The following is a 14,429-nucleotide window of genomic DNA, read 5'->3' as shown; positions in this document are numbered from 1 at the left end:
GCCACCAAAACCAATACTTTGTGCTGTGGGGGGTGGGAGCAGGAAGAGCTCTAGGGAAGAATATCTTGCCCTCCGCTGGCACTGATTATGGCAAGGATCTGGCAGGGACTGAGCAATCAGCTCTTCAAAACCATTCTCTCCTTTGCAGACGTTGGGTAACGGAGGCCCCAGATGACAGCAGCAGAAAGGATATGGCATCTGAGAAAATGGCAGGAGCAGAGTTCTCCCAGGAGGCAAAAAGGAACATGAGTGATAAAATCACAGATAGTTTGGACCATATCCATGACAGGGACTCTTAGGCATGGGATGTGAGGTTGGAAAGGGAAGCAGCTAGCCAGAAACAGGTCCTTGACAACCTGACATCCCACACACAAAGGAAAACCATACCTTTCACAAGCACCAATGTCATATTATTTTAAGTCCCTTTCCTTCCTTGGACTCTCACTCTTGCTGAGGCTACCAGCAAGTTGCAACGTGGAAGGCAAGGTAGGGCTGTGCTCAGAGGTGTTCCTGGGGGTCCTCATGCCCAGGGCAACCCCCAGTTTTCTGCCCCCGTTTCGCCCCCCTTCTCTGCCCCCCTGCACCTGACACGGAAGTAACTGCGGTGACGTCGCCATCGCCACAATTACTTCCACGCAGCTGCCTCCTCCGTTCCCCCTTTGAAAACAAGGGGGAATGGAGGAGGCAGCCGAGGCCCCCATGGAGCCTTCCACGCCGCTTGCAAGTGGCACGGAAGGCTCCGTGGGGACTTGGGAAGTGGCACGCGTCTCCTCCGAACGGAAGGGGCGTGTGCCGCTTCCCCTCCACCTCTGAGAGACACCCTCAGAGGCTGAGGAGGGGCGCCCCTACGGAGCATTCCGCGTTGAGGTCTCCTTTGGAGCGGTCTGGGGCTGCTCCAAAGGAGACCTCCGCGAGGCTTCGCTAGAGCCCAGGAAGCGGCACGCATCTCCTCCGAAACTGGAGGAGGTGCACGCCGCTTCCGCTCTGTCTCAGAGATGTCCTCAGAGGCCGAGCAGGGACGTCCCAGGGCTGGCGGAGCCTTCTGTGCCGACGGCGGTCTCAGGAGCGCTCTGGGGCAGCTGGAAGCAGCGCCCCAGATAGGCAGGCTTCTAGCAGCCCCAGAGCACTCCAGAGGAGACCTCCGTGCCACTCACAAGCAGCGTGGAAGGCTGCTCTGGAGCCCAGGAAGCAGCACGCGTCTCCTCCGAAATTGGAGGAGGCGCGTGCCACTTCTGCTCCGCTTCTGAGAGACGCCCTCAGAGGCGGAGCAGGGGCACCCAGGGCACCTCTGAGGCAGCGTCTTGGCGCTGACTGGGCTGCTGGAAGCCCGCCTGTCTGGGCTTTATAGGAGGAGACGAGATGGGCGCCCTAGAGTGTCAGTGCCTTTTGAGGGCACCCGTCTCCTGTCCTCCTATAAAGGAGGAGGGGAGCGGCTCAGTCGGCGCTCAGGTGCCACTCCTGGCGCTTCTCCTGGGGGGGCGGGGGCCCAAGAAGTGCCCCTGGAGGGTCGGCGCTCAGGATATTTGCTCTGTTTACCCCCCTCTAGGTATGCCAGTGGCTGTGCTTGATCTGCCTCCACTGGGTATAAATGAATTGGTCCAGAGTGATGGATTCAGCTTGCAGGGGATACCCAAAAGCTTCCTTTCCTGAAGCAGAAGGTTGCCTTGGGAAACTACTCAAGCAGTCTAAAAACAAAATGCTTTGATTAATCTTGGGGAAAATCTTACTGCTTGGAAACAAGGAGGGGGGAGTCCATGTTTTCAAATGGAGCTTCCCTTCAGAGGAATCCCACTTCCTTAGCTGAAGAACAGGAGTGCAGAAAATGTAAGGAAAAAGTGTGTGTGTGTGTGTGTGTGTGTGTGTGTGTGTGTGTGTGTGTGTTTGGGAGAGGGAAGGTCCCCTGTGACAGTCAGGGTGGGAAATCAGAGTACAGGATATGCCTGAACCAGCAAGTATTGTGCCCTGAGAAGGGAAAAGCCTCAGGTGGAAACCCTGGTCCCTTTTCAGTGGGCAAGAGTTCCTGGGATTTCTGCAGATTTAGGAAGTGTGCAGACAGATGACTGGTAGCACAGGAGGAGGGACTGGTGTGTGTTTTGCCTTGAAGAAAGTTCTGGATTGCATTGAATATGTGGTTGCAAATTCCATGTAAGTTGAAACCCAGGGATGTGACTCATGGATGTATTTTCCCATGGAATAGGTGCACGTTTGGTTTGAGCCCAAAGTCTGTCATTTTTAGCCTTGGGGGAGTAAGGATTGACTTTGAAGCCAGTTGACAATTCCTTCAGCAGGCAGGCAGGCAGCTACTACAGTCAAGCTGATATTTTTGCACTGCAAAGCTTAGTCTACTAGGCTTGCAAAGATGACAAAAACTGGATGCACAGGAAGTAATGGACTGGTTCCTACTTATGGAAATAATCAGGTTCAAGGGCCACCAGCACAGTGTCATAAAAATTATAAAAACATTTTGCAAATTTAAAGTGCCATAAGAAGAAATATTATGTTTTATGTTCAATTGGACTTACTTAAAGATAAGCATGTATAGCATTTTAGCCTTAGATTAAGAATGAGTTTCTGGTTCTTAACCCTCTCTCAGTAGTACCGCAGACACCCATCTATAAGTCGATCTCACAGATAAGTCGAGCGCAGGCTTTAAGGCAAGAATCATAGAATTTTCTATGACCCTCAGATAGGTCAGGGTCATAAATTTGGGGTGTGTGTGTTACTGATTATAGTTTTGTCTGATTTTACCCTAGGCCAGATCCTGAAAAATAACCTACCAGTAATTGTTACCTAAGAACTGACGGTCTCTAATTTATTAAAAATATAGGAAAAGATCATAAGATTCATTTTTATTCATAAACTTTTAAATTCTGGTCTTTACCATCTTTTTGTAAACACTATCAAAGAGTAACTGCACTGTAAACAACATATTAATAGAACAGTGGTTCCCAACCTGGGATTCATGTACCCCCAGGGGCACTCAACAGGACCTTTAGAGGTCCTGTACCTTTAGAGGTACTTGAAAGAGAATGGAATAATGGCAGTGCTCCAGAATGCCTTGCAGGGCCAGCAAGGCAGGAAGAGAGGTAGCTAGTTGACTGCGAAAGCCCTACCAATAGCTAATTTTTGGTGATCAATTCATGTATGAACCAGTGATTGAAGACCAGCACAGGAAAAAAACTAAAACATAAAAAAAGTGATCTATCACTCAGAATTTCTCAGGACATTTCTGGTGCAAAACAGTGCAAAGGCAGAATCTTCTGCTCTTAAGCCAGAAGCTCTAAATATAACATACAACTTAGAACACAACTGGGAGTGTGCAATTCAATTCACAGCAGAGACAAGCAACAGCAAATGGCTGTGACCAAGTGCAGCTGCACATAGCTGAAACCTTATTTACTCAGAAGCAGACCCATTGCTTTCCCTGGGTGTTATTCCTAAGTAATGGTGCTCTGAATTGTAGTTTGTGAGACATTTGATGGGAGTGTTTCCACTTTCAGGGAAGGTGCGTCCTGCAGCTGCAACAAGCCCACCCTCACTTGGTCTGAGGGCTGTTTCCTCCTCTTGATTTACAGCAGGATCAGGGAGGTTTCACTCTGAAAGTGATTCAGAGTGAATTCTGGGTGATTCTGGGGAGCTGGTTCAGCTCTGCTCTCTGTCTTGGGGGGATGTGCAAACGGAAACTGGTGTCTGCTGCTCTAATCACTTTCCTGGTCAGTTTCCCTGATTGCATGGCTTGTAAATAGGGCACAGGGAAAGAGGGACAGTGGGGAAGGGAGAAGAGAAGGGGGGCACAGCGGGTAAGGAGAAGAGGGAGAAAACAGTACAACAGAGTGAAGGCTGGTGGAAGGAAGAGAGGGACTGGGGTTGAAGGGCAGAGAGAAGCAGGCAGTGCAGGAGTGGGGGCGGGCTGGAGGCTGTGTGGGGGGCTCCCCTCCTCCATCTTGTTTGGAAGAAGCAGATGCAGAGCTGTAGACTCTGCATGAAGAAGCAGCCCTCCCGTCTCTCTCCCCATCTTCAAGCTAAGATCTTTTCATGGGAGTAAGTCCCATTGACAGTAATGGAACTTACTTCTGAGTAGGCATGCACTGGCTTGGGTTCAAAGGCTGCCATCCTATGCGCACTTTCCTGGGAGTAAGCCCCATTGACAATGGAATTTACTTCTGAGTAGGCATGCACAGGCTTGGGCTGAAAGGCTGCCATCCTATGTGCACTTCCGTGGGAGTAAGTCCCATTGTCGACTCGCATGGGACGCGCTACAGGCTCTTGCTCCCCTTTCCTGTCCTTTCGAAGACTAGCACGGGCGCAGCAGGAGGAAGTCAGAGCCAAGGAGACCAGGCTCGGGGAGCCTGAGCGGGTGGAACTGCAATGCCCAGCCGAGCAGCTCCGGCAGGCTCCCTGCTCAAGGTGGGAAAGAGGGAGCAGCAGGCAAGCTGAGCAGCTCTGTCGGGCTCCCTGCTCCAGGTGGGAAGCGCACGGTGGGGGAGCGGGTGGCGCGTCACCCTCCCCAGCAGCACCACTGCTGCTCCGCAGTGTGCCTGAAACAGCCCTGACCCCTAGTGGCCCCGCAGATAAGGCAAAGGGTTGATTCAGGAGCAATCTGTTATCGCCCTATAGGCGAGTATCTACAGTAATAGCATTACAATTATGATCATTCTCCTAAATTATCTTCCCAACTACTTATACCAATCTTACATTTTCTTACCTTAAATTCATCAGGGAAGTTGAGCTATCCGACAGCACTTCTGGTATAATCTATTGGCAAACAGTCAAGGAGAAATATGGCTATTATTTTTGAAAAAACAAACTCATCCCCCAGTCCCTGCACCTTGGCCGCATGGTCAGAAACAAGGCAGTCCAGGGAAAGCCTTAGATATACAGAACCTGGCATTTAATCTAATGACAGTTTTACAGATTTCCAATCCTTCAGCACTGGAATCAGAATATTAAAGCCCTTGAGAACAGGCAAAGAGAGAAATCTCTGCAAAGTTGTTTGCTTCTCAGGGCTGTATCCACAGGGTAGGGACCTGCTCCCCCCCCCCCCGAATATTCCAAGCTTCTTTGAATTTTCAGCTTTCACTAAAAACAGAATTTGGCTCTTTCACTGGTGGACATATAAGAAAAAGGATAGTTGCAGTATTTGCTAAATTCCTCAGCCATAATGCATTTGCTCCTACTTTCCAGTGGCCTGTCCAATATATGCAAAGGTACTGACAGAATGGACAAACATTTAGTCTTGGTTTTTAAGTGTTTTAAAATAAAAGTTTGATTCATATTTAATATAACCCATCAACTTAAATACAGGTAGACCAAGATGTTCACATTCTGGCTGTCCCAAGATGATGCCCTACCTGCCCCTGATCACAAAACAACTGGCTATATACCTATGGCTCTTAAAAAGGCCTAGTTGCTGCAGTTTGTTTAAAGCTGTTCACCACAAACCACAGCTGATGAATTTGGTCCTGACATTATGATGTTTGGCTCCAATTCTCATGCCTTCAGAGTACTTGTGGCAACGACTCCTAGGCAAAATGATACATCAGCAGCCCTTGTTCCTTTTCAAAGAATACTGCTGGAAAATGTCTTTACCTCAACAAACTGCAGTAACTTTTCTGTTGCCACCTCAAAAGCTTTCTTGGCCGTTTCGGATTTTCTCAGCTGGCAATCAAGCACAGTAATCCTCTTCCTTAAATCTGGAATGCTGTCCTGGGAAAAGAAGAAAATTCACCAAGGCCATCCAAGCGAAGGTATAGGGACTTGGGCATTCAGCAGCAGTGGACCTAGCACTGAGCGAATGGGGCAAATGCCCTGGGCACTAAATTCGTGTGCCTCTAAGACCGCGCGGGAAGCCTCATTGAGGCTCCTGACACAGTTCAAAATAGCAAAAACCAAAAACCGGACGTGCATTTTAAGACAGCGGGGAAGTGTTAGAATGCTTTCCCAGTCTGTCTAAGGGTTGTGTGAGGCTCCATTATGTGCTAGAAAGGTAAGGGGGGCAGCTTTGCATGTGGGGAGGTGGCATCTCCTGGGCAGCCTCTCAGATCTAAAAAAAGTCTCAAAAAGACATTACAGAGTTGGAAAAGGTGTAGAAAAAAAGGCAACACAAGGATTGGGGGTAAGGTACCTTACATATGAGGAAAGGATAACACAGCTGGGGCTCTTTAGTTGAGGAATGAAGTGGTTTTGAAAGGGGACATATTATATTATAGAGAAAGTGGATCATGACGGTTTTTTCTCCTTTCATAAAACTAAAATTTCAGGTCAAATACTGATGTCATCATTTGAGATTTCAGTATCTAATGGATGGATCACAGATGTGATCACAGATTTAGGCTGCAATCCTAACCTCACTTTCCTGGGAGCAAGTCCCACTGAACACAATAGGACTTACTCCTGAGTAGACCTGTTTAGGATTGTGCCCTACATCACTTGATGACTACAAAATCAAGCTGCAGCTTGTATGTACTAATGAACCACCACAGATATAGCTTGTCTGTCATCCCCAAATGCAATGCTTTCTTGAGGAATCAGTTCACAGAGCCAGCTGTGAATCATTTCGTGTTGACAAATCAGTTGGCACAAATGCACGTGCAAACTAGCCCTAAGATAAATGGTCTTTGTGTATGTTCAAAATACAGAAGAACTTCATTACTATTTCTACTCAGCAGGCCCTAGACCAGTGAGAGTTCAAGGACACACAACCAGTAAGGGTAAGATAAGTGGGGACTTACTTATACCTTTCTCCACGCTTAAATGAATGCCTGATTCAATCAAAAACAACCAGTTAGATAACGTTGAGAGCTCTTTGGTTTTGCTTCAGAATCTACTTTGTCTTGTTTAACTTCAAAAATACACACCATATGCTATAAAGGGATGATGCTGTGATGGCATCATCATTGTTGAGCAATCATCCTCCCAGGGCTGGCCCAAGACCTCCAGACAGTTGAGGCAGCAAGCCCCCTTTACCCAGTGATGCACCAGCCTCTGCTGCTCCATTCTCCAACATTCTAATTCTACCTGCACTCCTCTTCCTCATTACTTCTTCCTCTCTGTCCCCAATCCAGAGACTGGAAAGAGGAGAGGCAACTCTGCAAGTAGGCGGACAGAGATGAGCACCACCACAAACCTATTGCTTGAAGCAACCGCTCCAGTTTGCCTCAGGAATGGGCCAGCTCTGCCTCCACCACTCCAGAAACGAACATATGCTGTGACATTGTCATGCTCCATGGCACTGATGGACACAGGTACAGATAAAGAACATAGAACATGATAATGTCACAACACAGGTGAAGTATTACCACAAGCTACTGGGGGTGGAGAATATGGCATAAGCGCAGCAGTTGTCAAACTTCTCGAGAGTAAGTCTCCTGGGGTAAGCCTTGGCTAGGGAGGAGTGAAGACAACAACACAATCCCCAGATCGCACTGCTGCCGCGGGCCAAATAGTAAAAATAAGTGATAGGAAACCATTTCTAGTTTGTGATTGTGAAACTAGAAGTGGTTTCTGACTGCTTATTTTGCTTATTTGCTGATTGCTTATTTCTGATTGCTTCGTAGGGCCCCCTGCATCTGCTGGAGGCTGCTGCATCACCCTGTAAGTAAGTGCCCCTGCCCCTGGCAGTGGTGCAATCCTGGGGGTCACGTTGCTGCCTTCCCCCTTCCCTTGAGGGGCTAGAGGCTGAGGCTCTCCAGCTGGGTGTCATGACACCCCAGTTTGAGAAGCTCAGCGTAAGGGTGACATTTTCAACCTTGGTGTGTATGATATGAACCCCTGAAGAAAACCGAATCCCTCTAAGCCTCAGTCAAAGTAAATGAACGATTGTGTTCCCTAAATAACAAGCTATAAAGAAATGTTCTGGTGATAGGAATAGCTATCACCCTGTTACCTATAGCCTTGACTCTACATTCACAGTGAGTTTCTGTAGGCATGTTTGAGATCAGGCCCTTAATCTTTGACTGCTGGCAGCTGAATGCTACTAGTTCAAACGCCATATTTAAGCCACCTAGATAACTTGAATAAATTGCTATATATTTAAGTTCAAAAAACTAAAGAAAAATTTATATTATACTTTTCCTGTATATTATACTAATATAATTATCTGTATCTCTTTTAGAAACATACAGAGAACCCTACGCATATGGTTAATTCCTTACGAGAATAACCACCTGTCTTAACCTAGAGGTAGTAGACAACAACTTTGCTTTTGAAGATGCCCTGAAAGTAGGGGGAAAAACCCAACAAAAGCTACCCTCATTTTCACATTTCTTGAAGAGTTTGACCAAACCACAAAAATGGGTGTTTATGGGACATATTAATAATAAAACAGAAGACCCAACATGTTCTGTGCTCCATGATATTAACACTCGAGCTGTGCCGTCTTGGCCAATGACCTAAATAAGGTTCTACCTCATATTTTCCCAACGAAAAGTTATCTGAATAAAGGTAGGCCGATAGCCTTCATGTTGCCTGCACCCCTCATGACAGAGCACTCTACCTACTGAATAATACAAGACAAACAGTGACCTACTTTAGGAGAACAAATGAAAAAAAAAAATGAAAAACAGGATTCATGACAACAGCGGGGAAACCATAGCAACTCTATGAGAGACGTCTGTTGCGCTTACTTTACTTTGGCCACAATGATCAGCAAGCTGAGCCTTCAGACTGGCGATTTCAACCTCTAAGAGGTGGATTACTTCCTCATAGTCCATTTCCATGCCAGAAGCTTGTTTTTGTGCAGCTTCAGCAAGTTGAATTCTGCTTCGCAGGGCTCTCGTCTCCTCCACAGATGCCTTGGCTTCCTGCAGAGAAGGAGGTTCTAGTTTTTAAACAAAGATACTGCTGAATCTATGACAACTATAAAAATATATAATTTTAAGTTTGCAAAATATAGATATGCCTATTAAGAATATTTATACAGTGATGCCTCGCAAGACGAATGCCTCGCGCAACGAAAAACGTGCAAGACGAAAGTGTTTTGCGATTTTTTTGGTGACTCGCAAGACGAATTTTTCTATGGCCGTGCTTCGCAAGACGCATTTTTTTTGCATTTTTTTTTGTTTTGGTTTGTTTGCAGTGATGCCTCGCAAGACGAAATTTTTGCAATATGAAACGACTTGCGGAACGAATTAATTTCGTCTTGCGAGGTATTACTGTATTCTACTTTTCAACAAAAAAATTCAAAGCAGTTTACAGATAAGAATCAAATAAATAGAAAAATAATAAAACATAGATTAAAGATTATATCATTAAGGGACATTAGCAGATGTTCTACTTACTCTGACATGATACTAGAAGAGAAAATTTGCAAACATCTGTAAAACTTTGGAGCAACTAGGTCAGGGGTACGCAACCTTAAACACTCAAAGAGCCATTTGGACCTGTTTTCTGGAGAAAAGAAAACCTCGGGAGCCACAAAACCCTTTTGACATCTAAAATGAAGATAGAGCAGCTGCACTCAATTGCTTGCCTTTGCCTTGATCATGGGGGGAAACAAGTGAAAGAAATGGGCAGTGAGAGTGTGAGTGAGTGACTGGGGGGAATACTGAGTGGGAAGCTTTAAGGCTGTAATCCTGTACACACTTTCCTGGGAGTAAGCACAATGGGACTTACTTCTGAGGAGGATAGAGCAGCTGCACTCAATTGCTTGCTTTTGACTTGATCATGGGGGAAACAAGTGAAGAAAATGGGGCAGTGAGAGTGTGAGTGACTAGGGGGAATGCTGAGTGGGGAGCTTTGCTTGTGGGAAGGGGGGTCATCAGGGTGTTCAAAACCCATTTGTTTACGTGCCCTCCCCCACACGGGCAGGCGGCTGGCACTGCGGCTCAGGCGGGAGGAAATGCGCGGCGGCGGGGGGACTCGCCCACGGGGGCGGCGGGGGCTTTTTGGGTGGGAGTTGCTCCGGCGCCCTCCTCTTCGTCATGTCTGCGCCATCCCTCTCTGATCTGGCCTCACCTGTGTTGAGGCTGGAAGCTCAGCACTTGAGGCGCAGGGTGGGCAACTGGGCTACTTCTCCCACCCTAGTCAGCGTGGCTGCATGTGCGGGTGGGCCGGCCGTTCGCACCCTCTCCTACGGGGCACAGCAGCAGGAGGTATCGGAGCTGCGCGTGCGCTCGCTCAGGCTGGTGAGTGGCGGCCGCATCGCCAGAGACTCCCGTTGGCCGCGTCCGGCTCGCCCCTTCAGCCCCAGCAGCCTCGGCACCCGCGGGGAGCGACCCCCTTTTCCCCCAGGACTGGTTGGCCCCACACAGAGCCGCAGCAGATGGCTGAAAGAGCCGCATGCGGCTGCGGAGCCGTGGGTTGCCGACCCCAGGACTAGGTAAACAACAGTTGGGAATTCTGGGACTTCTAAGGGATCTCTCAGTCACCTTCTGATTCATAGTCAATGCCAAAAGTTGTCCATAAAGCCCAGCTGATTCCATTCACACAGGGGTCTTAATTTGATTCTTCAATTTTCCACATACAAGTGAATACACATGAAAAATCATGACCAGGTTAGGGAGAGAAAGCACAGAAGATTTGTATACGATATGCTTAGAACGTAGGCCAGTGCTTTGGGATGAGAATGTACTTATGGAGTTCAAACCACTGGACAATCAGAGGCTGTAAAGGGTACATTTTTCACACTTCAAACTGCTGGTGAGAAAGGTCTGAATGGGAGTACAACAATTTGGAGATTTGCAACAATTTGGCTTTCAACTCTCCTGTTCCCTAGCCTGTGAACGCACTATTCCCTGAGATGGAGAGGCAAGTTGGGTTCCACTCCTCTGTGACACACAGGAATGTTTGTGTGTGTTTTTGCCAGGTCTGCTGTGTAATCTAATTCTAGCTTGCAGAATACATGCCCATTCACTCTTCAGTAAGTTCAGAGGCTGGGATTCCATGTTGCTAGTAACAGGGACTGCCTTTCTAGCTAGGTGTATTTAGGGAACTGGTTTTGCTTTATTTGCTCTTTCACTCCAGATGTTACCAGTTTAGGGCAGCTTGGGGATTTTTTTGTGCTTTGCATTTGTATAGCTTCCCAGCCCCCCTCCCTTTTCTGGGCACTGCAGGTGTGCATCACTTAACTATGGGACAGGATACATGGGATAAGTTCTCGGATCCCATGTGATTAGGGATCCCTATGCTATATGTGATTAGGTCATTAAGCCCAATCTAGTGCCTTTGTTATATAAACACTCCTTGCCAGACACTAGCTGGCTGCACAGGCTACTAGAGACAAACTGCCTCTTCTTTGCTTCTTTGTTGTGTAAACAGACACTCTGCTGCAGGCTATGGACGACCTGACTGACCTCTTTGCTGTACTTTGGCCACCTTCATATATGTGGTCCATCATTAAGCGGAAGCAATTAAGTTAAGCAATGCACGCCTGTACTAGTTTTTGCATCCACATTTGTCAAGTTATTGCATCTGCCCATCAAACTTGAACTCAGGCATTTTCCCCCAATGTATTCTCCACCACCTTTCTCCCATTTTGTTAATTTCTTTGCTTTTGGATTTTTAATACTCTAGTTATAGTTTGACTCTTTGCCTGCCTAATCCATGTTCACAGGTGATTCAGTGGGTTGTAACATATGATCACTCGAAGATACTACTGTGATTTGATTTTAAATAAAAATCCCTGGAGTTCTGTGCTCTCTCATAAAGTCCCTTCTCTCTCTCTCCCCCCCCCCCCTTGGCCTGGTCTTCTTAGTCTTGGATGGTGGCAGCAGACAGATCTTGGGTTTCCCTCCATTCAGCTATTGATCCAGTAAAGATGAAAAGTGGAGAATGGAAAGGGATGCATGAATGCTAATGACTAGGTACTATTCCCCTCAGCCTATGACCTTCTTCTCCATCTACCTTTCCTGACAGTGAGCGAATTTCCATTTATGACAGGAAATTATAAGTGTACAATACTGGCAGGTGCTCAAAAATCTGAAGTCTTTATTTGTATATATGGGTTTTTTTCTCCTCAATCCACATTGCCTTTTCTGTATTAACAGAATGAGAAGCAGCAGGTAAGCAAGTCTGGGCTGGGTTAATGCCTCACTTGGAGACAGTCTGGAAAACCCATGTATGCCAGTCTGAGTTTTGTAATGGGAAGAGAGGCAGGCTAAAAATAAAACAATCAAGTATTTCAGTGTCTTGAACCAAATGAACTCATCCTGAAGAAATGCCATTTTCCTCAAGCTGAAGCCCTTAAATATTTATTGCGATTTCTGGAGAAAAAGGCATAGGTGGAAAGTGCATGAATCAAAGGGCAAGTTACATATAGACGAAAGTAATGTTTATTAGTTACATCAAAAAACAAAACATAAAGCCCACCACTTACTATGAACGTATTAATTTGAAAATTAAGGAAGCTAGATAAGTGTAAATGCAAAAACTGTGAAAAAACCCTATATAGCTATGAAAAGCTATGAAAAGCAGATCTCTGATGGATTCTGATTTAAAACTTGGCACTCACTTGCTTGTAATACTTTTAAATGTATTCCTTTGTATGGAATGTTGAATTAAGACCTTGATCGTTATATTTTATATTACATGGGAAGTAACAGGTTGAACCTTGGTTATGGTGCTATGAGGGTTCTATTTAGTCCTTTAAATCACAAAAGCTCTACATTCTAACCTAAAGTAGCAACTGAAATAAAGCAACATTTTTTTTGGTCCACTAAGGACCATATGAGACATAATGGTAGCAGCCCCATGTGTTTGGATTCAGTCATTGCTGAAACAAAGTAGAGCAAAAGGTAAGAGCTTTAAGTTCAGCATGAGTGGGTGAGGGAGCTGAATCCTTCCCCTTCCTACTCTCACTCCCTCCTCTCCCCGCAAAATCAATCACTCTGTTTATGGGGCTCTGTGTTTGGAAGTAAAAAAAGGGAGCGGGGAGAGTATGAATGCACATGGGGGAGATAGAATCAACTCATCACTCCTGCCTGTTCTTGCTGCACCTTATTTCTTGTTCTCCCCCACCCCCTTGATTTTCCAGGCCCTATGAAGACTAGACTCTTAATTGGGAGTAAGCCCCACTTGTGAGGAAGACGTAAACATGTACAGGACAGGACTGCATGCCTTACTGCAATACCTTGGGATTCCACTGTGCGTAGCCTGAAGGCTACTTCCTCTTGAACACGTGCTATGACCTGAAATGCCCAGTTTGGACAATAAAGGGATACCCCTTCTAGCTATGAAAAAAATCAGTTAAGCACCAAACAGGCAGAAATACTCATAGCACTGTAGACATCCATTTGGGCTTAATATACGTAACAATGGCACATTACTTATTTATTCAGAGACATTTAAACCATTCATACAACTATTTGTTTAAAAGCTTTGCACAGCCATTTGTATCATATCTGCATACCGCAAAAGAGAAAATACCTAACAGATAAAAAATTACTCCCCTTACATGCATGTCATGCCTAGGAGCAAATGGTTAAACATGCCAATCTGGATGCAGATATAAAAGAGACTTCCATGCTAAGCTTGCATTCTATTCACTGCTGTCTGTTATTTTGCTTTGGAATCTAACATATTGAGAAAGGTTGGTCTGGGATCTAGTGGAGTGGTGACTAATGGGTGGTCCACAGGCCAAATCCAGCTCCTAAAGTAACTCCATCTGGTCTTCCCAGCAGTATAAGCAAATGGATTCAGCAAAACTTTAGCTGACCACAAAGGGATATATTCTCAACCCCTTATTTCAAGTGGTTTTCCTAGTACTCCAAAGCATTCATTCTCATGCATGTATTGCTGAGGTGAACAGAGCTTTTCTCCAACAGACAGCCTTGAAAAGAAACAACAGAAATGGAACAGGGAGAATTGTCAAGGGCATTGAACTCTCTCTCTCACCCACACATGTATACAGAACGAACAGTAAAAATGTTTGTACCAACAATGCAAAAAAGCAAAATAAATAAATTAGTTGGAAGTCAATTAAACCAATCTATGAAGTCATTAAAAGGATGAGTTATTTTTGTTTTGTTGTGTATGAAGTCTGACACTGCTGGGTTTAATATAATGCAAATACATTAAGGGACCAATCCTATCCAACTGAAGGGCCCAATCCTATCCAACTTTCCAGTGTCGGTGTAACTGTACCAACTGGGGGGTGGTGCGCAGCATCCCACAATGGGGCAGCAAACCTGTAGGCCTCATCAAAGCAAGGTAACGCTTGTTCCCTTAACTTGAGGCTGCATTGAATTGAAAGCTGGATACCATTGGGCCCCTAATTGTCTGCTGGCTCAACTACTTGGGATGTGCAAATTGCCAACTAGAAAAGAATTCTGAAGATTCAATAGTTAAGTGGCAAATCTCAAAATCATGCTCTATTTTTATATTAAATTTTGATCCCACCCTATATCTTTTGGCATAGGACAATTGACAATTGTTTGTGAATAGATTTTTTAAAAGATTAAAATACAGATAATGGATTCACTTTCAGCGCTTCC

At 45.8% G+C, this 14,429-nt stretch overlaps 1 protein-coding gene across 7 annotated transcripts in view; it reads right to left on the bottom strand.

Moving 5' to 3' along the window:
- STXBP4 (syntaxin binding protein 4) overlaps positions 1 to 14,429 on the bottom strand; it is a 124,390-nt gene that overhangs the window by 51,970 nt on the left and 57,991 nt on the right. For 5 of the 7 annotated variants that reach the window (XM_066614548.1, XM_066614552.1, XM_066614553.1 and 2 more), the window contains 3 exons: positions 8,625 to 8,801; positions 5,590 to 5,706; positions 4,706 to 4,755 (listed from right to left, as the gene is read on the bottom strand). In XM_066614548.1, the coding sequence (XP_066470645.1) occupies positions 4,706 to 4,755; positions 5,590 to 5,706; positions 8,625 to 8,801 (344 nt within the window). The remainder of the gene's footprint in view (positions 1 to 4,705; positions 4,756 to 5,589; positions 5,707 to 8,624; positions 8,802 to 14,429) is intronic. The other 2 variants (XM_066614554.1, XM_066614555.1) reach the window with 2 other exon arrangements.

The sequence above is a fragment of the Tiliqua scincoides genome, chromosome 2, assembly GCF_035046505.1.
Source record: "Tiliqua scincoides isolate rTilSci1 chromosome 2, rTilSci1.hap2, whole genome shotgun sequence".
In the NCBI taxonomy this organism is placed as follows: domain Eukaryota; kingdom Metazoa; phylum Chordata; class Lepidosauria; order Squamata; family Scincidae; genus Tiliqua; species Tiliqua scincoides.
The sequence above is the reverse complement of the archived record's forward strand: the minus strand, read 5'-3'. Positions and strand labels throughout refer to the sequence as shown.